Below are 19138 nucleotides of genomic sequence, written 5' to 3'. Positions count from 1 at the left end.
TGGATACCTGAGAAGCTACTTAGTGATTTCTGTGCATAGCATTGCCAGTCTTTGATAGTAGATCTTCTGGAATCATTTCATTTTATCCTATTTCTTCGTTAAAAGCCGTGCATCACTTAACGATGGAGATACGTTAGAGAAATATGTCGCTAGGTGATTTTGTTGTGAGAACATCATAGGGTGTACTCACACAAACCTAGATAGTGTAGCCTGCTACACACCTAGACTATATGGTACTAATCTTATTGGACCACTGTTGTATATGTGACTTGTCATTGACTAAAACGTCATTTTGTGGCACATGGCTGTCTGTATATGTAGACAATCTGAATTTTACTTTTAAAATAGCAAAAAATAGTCTCAAATTTTGCTTCTTTACCCTAATCAGCCTCTAAGGTAGAACTTTGATTCTTTTTGTAGGTTACATTTAGCTGCTAGTTTATTTTGAACTTTCAGAAATCTACAAAACTGCTCTGTAAGATATGTATACCTGTAATGGTCTTGGAACTGTCTCTTATTGTAGCACCAATTTTATGCATTACTGACAACTATTTTCTTTGATTATCTTTTTATTGCTTGCTCTCTGGGAACTACTCTCTACAGGAGATCCCTGACGACATGGGATCAAAAGGCCTGAGTAAGTGATCAAAATACTCCCAAGTTATTTTTTAACCTCCATCTACAAACCTGCCTTTTTCAGATACCTTTTGAGATTCATGGTAGTGCCCTTCTGGCCTGAGGAGGTGTATGATTTAGACTGCTTTTAGAGTTTTCATATTAATAATATGCTTGGGATTTTTATTTCTGTAATATACACCTTTTGTTTTTCTAATGCTCCATTTTTCACATATCATTTGAAAAACTCTGCTCATGATTACATTTGCCTTTTTGTAATTTTTATGGCAGTTACTTTTGCTAGGGATTTTTTAAATATAAAGACTTTAAAAAAATTTTTTTAAATAGACTGCCTGCCCTCATTATTAGAATGTAGAAAATAATCTTCCTTGCAGTTTTATATCCCTGCTTTTTTTGTTAAAACAAGTTAAAATTTATTTTGTGTTAGAAAAATTGCTATAATTTGAAACTGTAAAACACAATGGATCTTAAATATTAGAGAAGAATTATGGACCTCAAGTTCAAGTAACAGTGTGTGTAGGGAGAAAATTGTATATCTCTTTTTTACAGAGGTTGTAGGTTATGAAAAGAATTATAAGTTTATCCTTTGTTTTATCCTTTGTTTTTCCTTTAACCAAGATGTTGTCTGTTTTTGGTGTGTGTTTTTTTTTGTTGCTTTGTTCTTGTTTAATTTTCTAGCTGGTATTTAATCTTCATATAAAGCTTGGTACAGAGTTTAATACATAGGAGTCATACAGTAAATAGTGGAATGAATGAATGAAACAAGAAGTCATTTTACCAAACAAAATTTTAAATTTGGGTGTTTTCAAATTGATTAAATGTGAGATTTTACCAAATATTATTAAGTTATTTTAGATGACAGTGACTTATAGAAGTAATCTTGCACGCTAAAGTTTTTTTCTAGGTAGTTCTTTCCATTTGGATTACTAAACATTTTGAAAACTTATTTGTTTGTAATTCATTGATCATTAAAGATATTGCCAGTATCTTGTAACTTTCTAAGATCGACATTAATAAACATTAAATTTCAAAGCAGATTTTTTTCCTGATTTATGCTAACTTTATACTGGAATTTTATTCTAAACTTTAAGTACTTTTATTTCAACCTTAACGATTAATGGTTTGTATTAGATTGAAGGCAGTATGCTTTATATATAATTATTTCTGTTAGACACACTTTGTTATTTTTGCATGTACCTTTTTAGGATTTGGCAAGAGCTACAAATTTACTATCACTAATGGCATCCTTTTTTAATCTCTTACCTTTGGGAAAAATTATCAGTAAAAATATTCAAAACTGGAAAATATTTCCGGATTCTTAATGCTATAGAATTTATTTTGAGAATGATAACATTTTATAGATGGTATGGATCAGCAAATGGACCCAAGGTTTTTACCTGTTGAGTCATCAGACCTATGGAAAACTCATTGAAAAAGTAACTAAATGAAGAATTTGGTTCCCATATTGATATTGTTATGATAGATGGTCATTACACCTTAACCACATCATATTTTCATCTCTCATTTTAATTGAGGATTGGGACTTAGGAAGAGAGACAAATGAAAAATGGTAACTGATTATCAGACAATGTCATTTAGAACAGGATTTAATTTTTTGGATAGTGACTTAAGATCCCTTGACTGATAGGTTTCTGTGCTTCATCTCACAGGAACTGAAAGAATTTATGCATCTGGTAACTTATGATCAAATCAAGATTTTTTTTTTAAATGTTGAGGGACACAGAAAAATATTATTAAAATTCTAAAACTGGATATGATGAAGGTTATCACATAAAACAGATCACTAGCAGTTGACAAAGTACCCATTATTATACAATAGAAAATACTGGAAAGAAGAGTGGGTCAAGGACATTATTTGTGGCATCAGTTATCTCTATTCTAAAATTCAAAATACAAGGGATAAACTAAGCAAAATCCTGTGAGATTTTAATGTAAGAAAATAAATGTGACCGGGCCGGCTCCGTGGCTTAGCAGTTAAGTGCACACGCTCGCTGCTGGCGGCCCGGGTTCGGATCCCGGGCACGCACCCACGCACCGCTTCTCTGGCCATGCTGAGGCCGCGTCCCACATACAGCAACTAGAAGGATGTGCAACTATGACATACAACTGTCTACTGGGGCTTTGGGGGAAAAAAATAAATAAATAATAATAAAAAAAAAAGAAAATAAATGTGACCTCATATTGGTATTCATCAAGCTTTATTGAAAAAGGACTCATGAAGGATAAATTATTCTAGAGAAACAAGCCTGTTGAAGAGATGGGGAATAGCAGTGAACATCAAGAAAGATGTGTGTCTACATGTAATGTTACACAGCCTATGAAAAACTAGGGTATTTAATTGAAGAGCAGAGAGAGAAACAAAAGTGATATCCTAGAATCTTTTTGTAAACGTGACTTCAATGATTCTACAAAGAAGAAAATCAGATAAATTATTGATTTACCCTGTTGACAGTAAAGGAAACAATGAGAGAAATTGCCTTTCCAAACCTAATTTGGACTAACAGAACTAGAGTATAATGGAAATGTGGAAAATGCAACTAAATCATCATAGCTTTTAAAAAGCTAGAAATAGAAACCTGTGCAGGTTTTATGCTTTAAGAAGGCAATTTTGGAAAAGTTCAGGAGAAAAAAATCTGGGTAAGATTCCTTTGACAGAGACTAAAAGGAAATATAGTTCAGAAGGGGCTATATAAGGTGCTCAGAAGTAAAATCATGACATACAATTTCAGACAAGGTTTGTACCTGTTTTTTGTGTGCAGCTCAATTTTATAGCTTTCTGTTTTGTAGAACACCTCAAAAACTTCCTCAGTTAGGCACATAGGCTTCCCATTACGTATCTCTTTCTTTCTTCTCATCTTAAAGACTTATTTAAGCAGAGTTGTGCAGAGCTCTTAGATGCCAAAACCAGACTTATTTTTATTTGTGTCAAGAATAAGTGTTAAGAGTAGTAGTATTGCTTGAGGTTGATGATGTGTAAAACTTAGGGAAAACAAAGAGGAAAGACATGATACATTCTCAGGAAGAAATGTTTGATTAGAAAGGTGAGACTTGATGAGAGAGATTTGAAATGGTGTGGTCATCAAGCATCATAAACAAAATAAAAATAAAAACTTGAAAAATATATTTATACCAGATATGTCAAAGGGATAATATCCTTACACTATAAATTTCTAACAGATTGATAAGAAACAGACTAACTGTTCATTGGAAAACTAGACAGAGGACATGAGAAGAGTATTGAAAAGATAAATGAAATAAGCATATAAAAACGCTTAATGTTGCTAGTAATCAATAAACAAAATGTTATGTTTTACCCATCACCTTGGCAGACTTTTCTTTTAAAGGAGAACCCAGTGATGGAGAGGGTTCTGTGGAATGCTTACTTTTAACATATTACTATTGGGAGTGTGAATTCATACAGCCTTTCTGGAAAAGCACATCTTTTGACCTACTAATTCCTCTTCAAGGAATTTATCCTAAGGATGTAACCAGAGATGGAGATAATGGTTTATATATCAGGATGTTTATGTTATTTAGAAATTATAGCCAAAAAAAAAAGTTGAAGCCATCCTAAAATGTCTTACAGTTGCAAAGTGGTTAATGAAGTATGATTTATTCATACTTTGTAATATTATATAAGCATTGAAAATCATAGTAAAACATAATGACATGGAAAAATGATCACTCACAATGTAAGTGAAAAAAGTAAAATATGAAACTGCACATATTGTCTCAAATTTGTAAATAAACATATATATTTAGAGCTATTTTGAATAGTGTTGCTTTGAACATTCTTGTACGTGTCTTTTGGTGAACATAATATGCCTTTCTTTTGGGGGAAATACCTAGGAGAGGAATTGCTGGGTCATAGATACATACATATGTTCAGCTTCAGTACGTACTACCAAGTAGTTTTCCAAAGTGATCGTACCAGTTTACCCACTCCCACCCACCCCCAGTAGTATATGAGTTCCAGTTGCTACATATTCTTCTCTATGCTTGGCATGTCTGTTTTGTTTTGTTTTGTTTTGTTTTTCTTTTGAGCCATTCTGGTGGGTGGTAGAGTTACCCGTTGTGTTTTTTTTTTAATATGACGAGGAGATGCTTTATTTTTTTTTTATTGAGATAGAAGGACATATAATATTGTATTAGTTTCAGGTGTACAACATAATGATTCGATATATGCATATATTGTGAAATGATCACCACAATAGGTCAACATACATCACACCCGTTGTGGTTTTAATTTGCATTTCCCTGATAAGTAATAAACTTGAACACCTTTTTGTATGTTTATTGGATATTTGAATATCTTCTTTGATAAAGTGCCTTAAAAAAGATTATTTTTAATTATCAGGAAAAAAACATTTTACCTTTCTAATAAGCTCCTAAGCAATGATGATGATGGTATTCCAAGGGCCATATTTCGAGTAGCTAGATTTTATTGTAGAGGAGTTATGTAAAAGGATTCTGAAAGAACTTGAAGAATTTGATTGCTTAATAGCTATTGGTAATCTTAGAGAACTCTAGACGAGTAGGAGAAATCCTCAGAAAAGATAGAAAAGAGATTGTAATAACTTTAAATTTTTATTATATAATATGTCAGACATATTCAATAGTAGGAGAATAGTAAAATAAACCTCACACTATTCATTTACCCAGCTTCTGTAATTGTCAGCTCATGGTTAATTTTGTTTCATTTATCCTCCCACTTAATCTCTCCCTCCGCTCACTCCATTGCAGTTAACTGTTTCTTTCTTTTACATATTCGAGATTGCAGAGTGTAACACTAATCCTAATGTAAATTTAAGAACTTTTTTTTTAATGTAGCATTCCTACTTCTGGGAATGAATTTTAAGGAAATAGGACAAAAGGTAAAAAGCTATATAAATTAAGGCATTGATAATTGTTGGTGTTTGTGAAAAACAATTTAAAGCAAACTGAAACGTTTAAATAATAGGTAGAAGGTAAATCGTGACTTATCAATCCAACAGAATATTATACAATAATTTTAAATGATTGTTTTGAAGTTCAGTTGGTAATGGGAAGAAATTATTAAACATACACTTAAAAAAACCACCATTTTACATGTGCTTGTCATATATTATTCAATCTTATTTATAATTTTTATGTCCCTGCTTTATTTAAAATATACATGATCATGATTAAGGTACTTATATCTTGTCTTTGCTGGTTAGAATAACAGACTTATTTTTCACTATGACAGCAATTCAAGAACCATTATCTTTATTTGAAATGTGACGCTCTGCCATTCTCTGGCCTTTTCAGCAGTGCTCCTTGATTTCAGGAGGCTCTGTGAGTGCTATAGTACAGCGGATACTTCTCCTCACACTTTTTCCTTATCCTTTAAAAAATGTTTTTTCCTTTGACTGACATAAGAAATTTAGTTTCCCTCTCTCCTGTGGAAAATTTTGTTTTTTAGTTTTTATAAATAAAATTACTTTTTTTTTTTTATTCCAAGGAGGCATTTATTGAAAGAATGCCTGAGCTTACATTTACGTGAGAAGAGTGCCTGGTGTTTACTGAAGTGTCAAGTTATGAAGGGGGTCACTTTCAAGGGGGGCCAGGCAATTTGCGACGTGGTGTATTTGCTTTACCTTTTTTGGTTTGCAAAGCAGCCATTGTCAATCTTATCAAAGCCCAGTTTCTCAGAAATAGTCTATTTTAAAATACACTCCCACCTTCTAGGGTTCCCTTCCATTTGACTTTTTTTGAAGCATCTGAATCTGTGACATCTAATATGCTCTAACTGTATGATCTCGGAAACAGATTTTCATTTCAGGAACAAGAAAGAAGCTGAACTAAAAGCAAGATCATTTCTTTTTAAGACATCCTTTCATTAAAATGAGCATCCATTTGCTCAAATAATTTGTCTCCTTTGTTAGTCAGTACTGCTTCATAAACTAAATTAAATGGTGCCACCCACATTTTCTCTTTCTGGGTTTTGTGTCTACAGTTGGACTAATTAGAATCACTTTGCCCTCTTTGTCATATTCTACTTGCTATTTGTAATATAGATTTTGATCATAAACTGTGTTGTACAAAAATGAAGTATTGTCCTTAATTGCAGAGTTTTTTTCCTTGCTAATTCATATTTATTTGAAAAAATTAAAATTTTCAAAGAAAATCAAAAATACTTTTTAAAAATTCTTCAGGTATGTGTGCTTTATATCTCAACATTTTGTAATGTCACCTAGTGTTTATTTTGATAATTTTAAACTCATGATACTGTATTTTCTTTATTTCCATTGTCTTGCAATTTCAGAGCATGTAACTTCTAATGCCAGCGATAGTGAAAGTAGTTACCGTAAGTGTTTTAAGTTACTTGTTCTTTTGTAATCTCAAGTAATATATATATCCTTTGGGGTTTTTTTCTCTTAGTGATGTTTTCTAAAAACTGAAAATTACATGCTTAATGTTTTAAAATCAGGAGAGCCAAGTAAAATTCTGTACTTGAAAAATAAAATCAGGCTATATGTACAGAAGTTAATTTCCAAAATTTTAATAAAATACTAAAATCCTTTTTACAAGCAGTGCTATTTGTGTACACAGTATGTGTGTGTGTGTGTGTGTGTGTGTATCTTTGGTAAGAAGTAAATATCTAGTTAACGAGAGGTAAACTTATTGCCATTTTCTTTAGTAATTCTGTTTTTTACATGAGCATTAAAATATTTTTCAGTAATGCTAAATTATAATTAGCTTTATTTCTTTTTTTATTCTGTGTCGCCAATACTTGTCTAACAACAAGTTATTGTTTATCACCAGCTTTTGGTGAACATAAGAAATGATGAAGGAAAAATTTTCAACAGTTGCTTAAACAGTAATACTGATTTCTTTTTGGTGTCTTGTGTTATATTCTTGGTATATTATTAAGTGAATTCTACAAGCATGTGAAGTTTTTAAACAGATTTGGGCATGGGAAGAGGGGAGAGTGAGTGAATATTATCAGTTGTAGCACCTTAAAAATGAACATTGCTTTTCTAACTCTTTTTTTTTTTTTTTTTACTGCTGTCTAATATGAAAGTAATCTTGATTACAGATGAGTATGGCTGCTCAAAAGGTCCATCCTGTTAATATCAGTCTCTAATATTTTTCATGTTGACAATATATACTTTTAACCCTCATTTATTTGATTAGTTGTTATTTTTTCTGCATAATAGTTACTTACTGATTTTCTTTCTTTAGTGTAAGAATGTGATTTCTTGTATTTTGGCATTTTATTAACTTATAATGAGAGCTCACCATAGAGTAGTTGAGCTTTCTAGACTAAAAAGAGGGAATGAAAGTATATACTGTCTGTCTCACCATTTGCACGAATTATTAGGTGTGGAATATTCAAATTGCATGTTTTTGCTAATATGTAAGCCTTATTTTACCTACAGAACTTTAAAAAGTAGCTTATAAATATACATTTTGTATGTTATGATAAACTTGAAAACAGCGAAATACACTTTTTAAGCAGGAAAGAATATTTATGCTAATATATGAATTTAAAAGATCTACAGCTGCATACATATCCTATAAACCAATGACAGGTTTAGTGAAAAGGTTGTTATAGAATCTTGATAATCAAGGATCTTCAAACACATTATCTAATATTGATTTCATTCATTGAACTACTTAACAGGCCTTCCTAGTATGTTTTCTACACATTTCTCTGTGTGTGTGTGTGTGTGTGTGCGTGTGTGTGTATATTTGTGTTAAGAATTCCTGAAATTTTTAACCCTTTTTTAGTTCTTTTCATTGAGTCAAGATATAGTGTGTGGACTTCTTAATTTAGGATATTGTTAAACTCTAAACCTCTAATTTAATCTTAGAGGATTTAACTTCTGAAGAGCTTTTAAGATCAAAGCAAAATGTATTTTATCTCCTTTACTACCTGTGTGATTCATTTTGTTGGTAGGGAAGAAATTAGTTTTATCTAAAGTTTTTTTTAGCGCACTTTAAATGTTATTTTTTTAAAATTGAATAATTGAATTATTAGAATAATCAGTGAATTTTTTATCAGTGAAATAGTCACAATAGTTTTACCTTTGCATTAAAAATTTTTTATTGTAAGATAGTTGTAATTATAAAATATATATATATATATTCTATTAAATATTATACCTGGTGGGACCAAAAAAGCAGCATATTCTTAATAGTAATAAATTACTTAATATTGCATATTTGTAGAATTGCTCATTAAAGTATTAATCTTTAAAAAATTTAATAGTTCTTAATTCTAAATAAAAAGTTAATAGCACATACTTGCCATCACAAATGAAGATTTTAAATAGATCTAATGATAATCTGTAAAACACAGAATAACAGAATAGTTATTAAATAGCACATGTATTTTGTTTTTACATTTATCAAACTTATCTTTGTGACTTTATAATTTGCCCCCCCCCCTTTTTTTTTAGTAAATCTTGCCATAAATAATTTATAAATTGCCTTTTTCTGCATCTTTGTTATTTTCTCAGGAAAGTCTTAGTGATTTAAATGTTATGTGTGAAGAATTAAATTAGCATTAGTTATCTTTATAGATTTGCTCATCTGTATTTTAACTTTCTAATAGGTGGTCAAGAAGAATATGTCTTATCTTATGAACCAGTGAATCAGCAAGAAGGTTTGTGAAACTTGTTGATGTTTTACAGTCTTCTAGAAAAATATACTTCTTAATTTGGAATATAGGACTAACTTATACCTCAAAAAAAATTGTTATACTACAATTTTACTATATTTTTATTTTTTTTACTATATGTATATATATAGAAATTTGCTATATGTATTTTATGAAACATGGTTTAGCCTACAGTATATTAGAATCTAGTCATTTTATATTGATTTTTTTCCTAAGCAAGTTCTTTCACCTGTTCATAATAGTATCACTATCCTTCTAGTGACCCTTGTTCAAAATCTTGGAAGCATCTTTGATCTTTTTCTGTTCCTCATCTTCCTTGTCCAATCAGTTTCTAGGCCCTATTTATTCTTCTAACATATCTTTTTTATTTATAACCTCCTTTTCATCCCTTCTACCACAATGTTAATTCTGATTTCTCACTGCCAGTCTCCCTGCTTCCAGCATGATCCCTTACAATTCAGTGTATACACTTCTATTAAATCATCTTTCTAGATCACTACTGTGATTATATCACTTCTTATACCCAGTTTCTTTGCCTTTCTTTGATCTGCTTCCATACAATTTCTACTTCAAAAAGGATCAGTAAAACACTGTACTGTGTTTTCTCATTTATGATGAGATGATGTTAGCAATGTGTAGAAACATCTGCTAAAATGCTGATTAACATAGTTGAATTATCAAGTGTATGACTTCCAACAGGAGATTGACTTAAGTTTAAGATCTTATTAAAAGTTTATAAACTAGCAAGTTAGGCATCATTGCTGGAGAAAGAAAAAAAAAATTCTTCATAACAGTTAAGGCAACTTTTGTTCTCTGTTGAAATAAAATACATTAATGTTTGTTGAGTGTTTTTCTTTTTAACATGCAGTTTATCTTTGTAGTTAATTATACTCGACCAGTGATCATATTGGGACCTATGAAAGACAGAATAAATGATGACTTGATCTCAGAATTTCCTGACAAATTTGGATCATGTGTTCCTCGTGAGTAACTCACATAAAAATTCTTAAATATTGTTCTTAACATTTTGTCACTGTGATGGTAAAACTAAACGTTACCATTTTTTAATGGTTTATACTGTTATTTTATCAGTTATTCTTCTAGTCCATATTATTGTCCAGTTTCAAATTTAAATCTGTATTGTGTCGAATTTTACAAAACAGTTATTTAAGTAGAAAATGGATTTGTTATGTTTTTTAATACTCAACACTTCAAGTTCTTTTCTATTAAAGATACAACTAGACCAAAACGAGATTATGAGGTAGATGGAAGAGATTATCATTTTGTGACTTCAAGAGAGCAGATGGAGAAAGACATCCAGGAACATAAATTCATTGAAGCTGGCCAGTACAACAGCCATCTGTACGGGACAAGCGTTCAGTCTGTGCGAGAAGTAGCCGAAAAGGTAAGCATTGGCGTGATCCTAGAATGTAGTTTCTAATCAGATATCCCTTTGACGGTATGAAAGAATGATGGGATAGAAACTTTAAATTCATATTTTTGGAAAAATATAGGATACATGTTGTAGCATAATTACTTTAATGTTATGAATTCATTCAACTAAATATTTAATTTTGGGTGGCTTAGAAATATATATACAAGATAAAGTAGATAAAGAAGATCAACAAAGAAAATGAAAATACAAATCTCTCTGAGAGGGGAGGTTATTATTTTAAGATCCTGTACATTTGCTAGAGGTAGACCTGGTGTTTAGCCCTAGCTTTCTAACATCTGGCATAATTAAAGAGCTAAGATCAGCAATGTCCATTAATAAAAATGAACCAGATATTCAGAATAAGTGTAATTGCTTCTCATACTGAGACTAGACAAAAATTTCTCCTGAAATTTAATATTTAATAAAAGACAGTGTAAAAAATACTCAGCAACACTGTAACAGCAACAGATTTTCTGAAGTCATCCTTCAGAGTAGGGTGATGATATATTGACATTGGGTTAAAGCAGTTTTATGGTGAAGCCAAAGCAACGTACCCCAGACGTGCTGCTGTGCTTAAATCACTCTTTGGGCCTACAAAGTAAATTATATACCTTCAAAACTAGTAGTTTTAAGACTCAGTCATGAAATGACTACAAAACCTAAAGCAGTAATTCAGCATCTCAGTTTTCCATCTGTAAATGCTACTTTTTCTATAAGAGGTTTGGTTAATTCTGATTAGTTTTAAAAACGGAAAAAATGGGAATGTCCAGTGATGGCAAGAATTTGGGAGAATAGGAAATGTCAGATATCGTTAGCAGGGATAGAGTTTTTTTTATAGAACTTCTTTTGAGAACAGTTTGGCAATGCCTAATGCACATATCCTATGACTCAGAAATTTTGCTTCTTTGTATCTAAGTAGAGATTCACACGTGAAGATGGTTAATTTCCTGGAAAAATATAATTTACCAAAACTGACCTGTTAGAGATAGAAAGATTTCTTCTAAAGAAATCTTTAGAAGACGTAGGGCAAGTTATCAAGGAACTACCCCACAAAAAGCAACAGGCCCAGGTGGCTTCACAGGGGAATTTTACCAGATCTTCAGAGGTTAAATTGTCCTAAAGTTCCATAAACTATTCAAGAGCATTCTTTTTCTGAAGCAAGTTTAATATTGATATCTAAACCTGATGAAGACAGGAAAAATCATAGACCAATATCACTTACAAATATTAATGCAAAAGTGTTAAATATTTTAGTAAACAGAATCCAAAACCACATTGTAAAAATAATACACCACGACAAATTGGGATTAAAGAAATTTAAAGTCAACTCATTGTTAGGAAATCCATTAATGTAATCTATAACATTAACAGATCTAAAGAGGGCCGGCCCCGTGGCTTAGCCGTTAAGCGCGCGTGCTCCGCTGCTGGTGGCCCGGGTTCAGATCCCGGGCGCGCACCGACACACCGCTTCTCCGGCCATGCTGAGGCCACGTCCCACTTACAGCAACTAGAAGGGTGTGCAGTTATGACATACAACTATCTACTGGGGCTTTGGGGGGAAAAAAATAAATGAATAAAAATCTAAAAAAAAAAAAAACAGATCTAAAGAGAGAAATCATATATCCGTAGATGCTGAAAAAGCTTTTGGTAGAAGTCAATGCGGGGGCATTTCCTGGGGGTGCAAAAATATAGAGATTGGTGTTACTTTTAAAAAAGAAAAGAAGAGAGAGATTGAGATGGATGGATGAATGGGTGAATAGACATTAGTTTTAAATCTTTAATAAGAGAAACACAAGGCAATTCCATTATGATGAGGAACAAGACAAGGATGTCCATTATCTCCATTACTGTCTAACATGGTACTCTAGGTATAAGTCAATGCTATTAGACAAGAGAAATCAGTTAGAGGCATAAGAATTGGAAAAGTAGAACTCTCTCTCTTTTTAGATAATATGGTATACCTGGGAAACCGTACAAAATCTATTATTAAATTTATTTTGTAAAATAAATTATAAATTAATTATAAAATTAAAGACAAAAATGAAAGACAAAAAATGAGAGTAAGGGGCCGGCCCCATGGCTTAGCGGTTAAGTGCACGCACTCCGCTGCTGGCGGCCCGGGTTCGGATCCCGGGTGCGCACAGACACACTGCTTCTCCGGCCATGCTGAGGCCACCTCCCACATACAGCAACTAGAAGGCTGTGCAGCTGTGACATACAACTATCTACTGGGGCTTTGGGTGGGGGGGGGGGGAATTAAAAAAAAAAATTCTTAAAAAAAATGAGAGTAAGGTAGCAGTATATAAAATTAATATGCAGAAATTAATAGCCTTCATTTACATGAACAATAACCAGTTAGAAGATAATAGAGAAAACTCCATTTATAATATAAGAAGTAGAATATAAAATAGTGAACTTAATAATATGCACACTTATATCAGGAATTCTGTGAGACACTCCTGAAAGACAGAATATTAGACTTGAACAACCAGAAAGACATCCCTTGTTCTTAGCTACAACAACTCAATATTGTAAAGCTGTCAGTTCTCTCTAAGCTAATTTATATATGAACACAACCCCAGTAAAAATACCACCAGCTTTTTAATGGCTAGACAAGTCAAATTGAAGGTCATACGAGAAGCCAGGACAACACAAAAAGAAAAGTTACAAGGGATTCTAGCCCTCTCAGATATTAAAGCATCCTATAAAGTCTTCTTAATTAAAACAGTGTGTACTGGCACTAGAATAGACAAACAGACCAGTAGAATGGAAAAGAGTGAATGAAAATATAATTTATGACAAAGATGCAATCTCAAATCACTGGGGCTTTTAATAAATAGTGCTGACACAACTGGAAAAAAGATAAATTAGAACCATATGTCACACCATACCTAAAAATTGGCTCTAATACAATTGACAGAAGAAAATATTACCTGGGCATAGGGAAGATTTTTTTAACCATAACTCAAAATTCAGATGCAATAAAAGACTGATAAATTTTACCACATAAAAATAAAAAGACTTGCTTGGCCAAAAAACTTTTTCCAAACTATTGGAAAAACACAATTACCAAGGTCAAAAAACAACTGACAGAGAAAAAATTTGCAAGCAAAGGGCTGATATTCCAATACATAAAGAACTCTTAAAAATTAAGGAAATAGAGACCAAAAATCTAATAGAAAAATAGAAGATATGAATACAGAATTCACACAAAAATAAGATATAAAAATGATAAGTCAGAAGCTAATGAGATCGGCTACCTACAGAGGAAGTGAGTAGAAAGGATGAGAGATTGGGAATGAGGTAGAAGGGATGGACGGAGACATTTCTCCACATGTACCTTTTTGTATAATTTTGACTTTTAGAATTATGTTAACATTTTATATATTCAGAAAAATAAAATCAAGGGAAGATGAGGGAAAAGCAAAACGATATACAAAGAAACTAAATTAATCAAACGGTATTTCAAATAAATCACTGCATGGAAGAGGGAAAGGGTTCTTTGAGAAGAAGTCTTAATCCCGATAATCCTTGAACACAGGCTAAAGACAAAAAGATCTATAAACGAATATTGAAATCTAATTAGTAGGTTTGTTTTTCAGTGTTATATGGGCTAATAACAGTTCTGAAATTACCTTAATGTATATTCTAGAGTTGAGCAAATAAATTAATATATTGACAATAATGGGAGCCAGGTTTCTTACTGTCAGAGAAGGGATTTTAGAAATATAGAAAGGGGAGAGAGTAGAATCAACTTTGTGATAATTGTATTGGAATCACAGATATAAATGTAAACCCATGCATCTTAATATAGATAGATGTAGAAATGAGATGTGTATATATATACATGTATATATTTTTTTGCTCTGTCCACAAAGAAGGCCCAAAAAGGATGATCCCTCCCTCAGTAAACAATGAGAATATTTAATGCCTAGATCTTGGCTTCTAAGTATTGTTCTCCATTAAAAAGATCCAGAACTCCTTGGAGAAATGGCTGATTTCAGGGCTGGGACTGGGAAAGTACAAGATGAGTCTAGAACATTTTGCTCTGCCAGAAAAATATGGAAGTGCTTAAAGAATGATGGAGTTACGTCAAAAAGACACAGAAGCCAGCTTGTAGGGCCCCTCAGTGTCCAAGTCTGGGATAATTTGAATATTAAAATAAATGATGATAACTGATTATAACAGAGAATAAAGTAAGAATCGAAGAGTCCATAATGGTATAAATAAATATATGAATACATAAATAAATGGATAGAAGGAAAGCTTTGCCTTACATTAGAAGGCCTACCAATAAAGGTAGAAGGAATGATGAAATTAGGAAATCTCTCTTGACAACCACCATGGTAATAATTATTTCAGGCAAGAATCATCAGTGTATACTAAAATTAATGAGTGAATTAATATCTGATGAGAAACAGAATATTTACATAGTCTCAACGTATCTTCCCCCCAAATACTTATTAGTTACAAAGGAAAAAACAGTAATCTTACAGTGGAGAGACCTGGCAGACAAAATCTTAAACAAGTGATCAAAATGAACATCACTAGCGAGCCAGCCCTGATGGCTTAGTGGCTAAAGTTTGATGCTCTCACCGCTTCAGCAGCCCCGGTTCATTTCCTAGTCTCAGAACCACACCACCTGTCTGTCAGTTGCCATGCTGTGGTGGCAGCTCACAGAGAAGAACTAGAAGAACTTACAACTAGGATATACAACCATCTGCTGGGGCTTTGGGGAGAAAAAAAAAAGAAAAGGAAGATTGGTAACAGATGTTAAATCAGGGCAAATCTAAAAAAAAAAAAAAATTTAACATCAATAATAATGGGACAAATAGGAATTATATGCTTCCTGATATGGTGGACTGAAAAGGATACGACATCACTTCTGTGGTATTCCTGCCAAAAACGTGTAACCTGCCCTCTGATGGGAAACATCAGGCAAACCCAGGTTGAGGCATACTCTATGGAATAATGTTCTTTACTCTTCAAAAATATCAAGATCGTTAAAGAGACTAGAAAACTGTGCCAGATTCACAGAGACTAAAGACACAACTAAATGCAGTGTGTCGTCTCGGATTGGATCCTGGACCAAGAGATTTTTTTTTCATTTGCAGTAAGGGACATTAGATGGCCAACTGAAATTATACTCTGATTATGTAGGAGATGTCATTGTTTTTAGGAAATGGAGGTAAAGAAGTATTATGTCTGCAATTTTCTGTTGTTATTATGAACATGTAGAGAGAGGGATAAAATAAAGCAAATGTGATAGAATATTAATGTTTCAGTGTAAATTTTTTTTAATTTCTGAGCAATCAGGTAAAATATTAATATCTGTAAAAAGTGGGTGGTGGGTACATGTGTGTCTGCTATTTACTTTTCTATATGTTTGAAGTATTTATACAATATTAAATTTTTTATTTTAAATATTCCTACTAAATTGAAATTATCATTCATTGAAGTGGACTCAACTTCTTAGGTTACAAAATGCATTGTGGGGGAGTACCTAATTTAAAATATGTTATAATAAAATCTGTTAGATAAATTATAAGTGCAACCCTATTTAACATGGAAATGCTCATCTTTATTAAAAACCTAAATGGCCTTTGTCAGTGAATTGAAGCATGTCAGAAAAGTGTCTTAAATCCAGAACTGGATGCCAATGCCAGTTCGTGATAGAGTTTTTGTCTGTCCCCAATAAAATGAGAAATAGGATAGAGTAGTTGTAGTGAGGTTTTACAAATTTAAATTTATTCAATTTTAAAGATTCTCCTTTATTCTAGGCTCTTTACCTTCTTGTTGATCGTATATTCTTTTGTGAAATGGTAGTTATGGCAAGATGGTAGCTTAGGGTGGTTTTTTTTTTTAATGCCCTTTTTTGGCAAAATAAAAGATAGGAACCCTGTACTGGTTGCCATTATGAGACACTATTGGTCTGTGAAAACTAGGAGTAAGGGAACTGTATTTTCATTCCTTTTTAAGTGTAATATTTGAGAATGGAAAATTAATTATTCATAGTCATTATTCATTGTCTTCATTTCATTTCCCCTCTGAAATTTGCTAACAGAAATGACAAGTTTGCTTAAAGTGAACAGGAGCCAAACATATCAAAATTCAGATTTTGTACCTGTAGGAAATGTACCTTTGATAGAATTGAAAATACTTGGTTCACTTGTTTTTCTTCTTTATTCCCTCTATTTTAGGGCAAACACTGTATCCTTGATGTGTCTGGAAATGCCATAAAGAGATTACAGATTGCACAGCTTTACCCAATCTCCATTTTTATTAAACCCAAATCCATGGAAAATATCATGTAAGTGTAAATGCATAAGGCGCAGCCTCTAAGTACAAATCCAGTCTTTATCACTTATTAGATTGGGTAATTTACTTACCCTTTCTGTATCTCAGTTCCTTTATCTGTAAAATGGAGGTAGTAGTGGTATCCTCACCTCATAGAGTTGTTGTGAGGATTAAATAAGCACTCTGATGTTAACTATCATCATCATCAACAATAATGTACTAAGGTATGAGATACCATGTATTTGAATTGTAAGTTTAAATAGTCACAGGTGGCAAGTACCTACTAAATTGAGCAGTGCAGCTCTGGGTAACCATTAAGAAAATTAAATAATGTATAACTATTTACCTAATAGAGGGCAAAAAAAATTTTTTTAAACTAAAAGAGCAAATAGAAACTTTGAACAGGGGGGACAAAAAGTATACACATAGTAAGGTGGTATGAATGAACCCAAATATTTCATTAATAAAATGCTATACTAAATGGATGAAGAAAAAAATAAACTATATATTGCTTTTGTAGAAAAGAGAAAAAATCTTTTTCTTCTACTCTTCTAGGTTCTCAGCTGGGCCTCTGTAACAAAAGACAAGTTAACAAGAGAAAAGCATAGAAATTTATTTAATTTCAGTTTTACGTGACATGGGAGCCTTCATAAGGAAAGGATGACCTGAAGAAACAGTTAAACCTGAGCATTTTTATACTAGGTTTGATGAAGAGTGGAAAGTCATGGGAAAATATGATAGGACCAAAGGATATGAGCCAAGAGTAGTAAACTAGGGGAAACTTAGCAAGGCCTCTTTGTTCAGTTCCTCTCAGTGTCCCTCCATCTTCACAGATAAGGATGCTCCTTTCCTCCAGGTGTAGCGAAGTCACTTCTTGTGTGAGGATCTTATGACCTGCTTCAGGGGAAGGTCACAGAGTCCTTCCTGTACCTGCCATTTTTCAAATTTGTTCAACTTAAAATATTCAATATGCCAAGGTTCCATATTTGAGGATAGTGTATTATGAAACCCATCAAGTATATGTTGCTTTCATAAGACATACCTTAAAAATTAGGCTATGGAAAGGCTGAAAGTAAGAGAATATAGAAAAAAGACACACCATGTAAACATTAATCAAAAGTAAACTGGTTTGTATTACTATCAAAGTATACTTTAAGGCAAGAAACATTGCTAGAGATAAAAAGGGACAGTCCATAAAAATAAAAGGTTCACTCCATCAGGAAGATATATTTATATATATTTTATTTATATTTATTTGTTTGCACTTAATAGCACAATCTCAAAATAAGTAAAGTATATATATAAATTGACAACTACACAGGAAAAAAAAATTCCACAGTCATAATGGGACAACTTAACACATCAGTCAGGAAGTACTAGAATAAGAAAACAAATAAAAAATCAGTAAGGCTATAGAACAAGACAAATTAAAAACCTTACCTGCCTGACATATGTAGACCAGTGCACTCAACATCTGCAAAATTTACACATCAATTTCAAGTGCACATAGAACAATTAACAAAACTAATCATACGCTAAGCCACAAATTTCAAATGATTGAAAACAAATATTCTCTGACTACGATGAAATTAAAACAGAAATCAATAATAAAAAGATCACTAGAAAATCCCCATATATTTGGGAATTAAGCGTTATTCTTCTGAATGGGTCAAAGAAGAAATCACAGCATAAATTAATAAATGTTTTGAACTAAATGGTAATGAAATTGCCAAGTAAATAAATTTGGAGCATGTAGTAGCCTTGGTGATTAAAAATCACCTTAAATATTAGGAAAGAATGTTAGAAGTCAAATAATTAGGAAATAAATGTTGACAATCTAAGATCTTGGGAAGTTAGAAGACCAGTCAATTAAATTCAAAGAAGGTAGAAATTAATGAAATAGAAAACAAGCATATGGTAGAGAGGATCAACAAAACCAAAAATGTTTTCTTTGAAAATACTATAAACTGTTAATAAGAAAGCTCAAGAAAAGAAAATAAAGAAAGCATAAATAATATCAAGCATAAAAGTGGGAATATTACTACTCATCCAGTAGACATTAAAAAGGTTAACACAGGCAACCCAGTAGAAAAATGAGCAAA

At 32.2% G+C, this 19138-nt stretch overlaps 1 protein-coding gene across 10 annotated transcripts in view; it reads left to right on the top strand.

Moving 5' to 3' along the window:
- Window positions 1–19138, top strand: part of DLG1 (discs large MAGUK scaffold protein 1) — a 289399-nt gene that overhangs the window by 256393 nt on the left and 13868 nt on the right. For 7 of the 10 annotated variants that reach the window (XM_058556073.1, XM_058556077.1, XM_058556075.1 and 4 more), the window contains 5 exons: window positions 6944–6985; window positions 9239–9289; window positions 10186–10287; window positions 10537–10709; window positions 16940–17049. In XM_058556073.1, the coding sequence (XP_058412056.1) occupies window positions 6944–6985; window positions 9239–9289; window positions 10186–10287; window positions 10537–10709; window positions 16940–17049 (478 nt within the window). Of the gene's footprint in view, window positions 1–603; window positions 638–6943; window positions 6986–7702; window positions 7739–9238; window positions 9290–10185; window positions 10288–10536; window positions 10710–16939; window positions 17050–19138 lie in introns of all 10 variants that reach the window. The other 3 variants (XM_058556078.1, XM_058556074.1, XM_058556076.1) reach the window with 2 other exon arrangements.

Source organism: Diceros bicornis, chromosome 15 (assembly GCF_020826845.1).
Source record: "Diceros bicornis minor isolate mBicDic1 chromosome 15, mDicBic1.mat.cur, whole genome shotgun sequence".
Lineage (NCBI taxonomy): Eukaryota > Metazoa > Chordata > Mammalia > Perissodactyla > Rhinocerotidae > Diceros > Diceros bicornis.
Note: the sequence above shows the minus strand (reverse complement) of the source record. Positions and strands in the feature narration are given on the sequence as shown.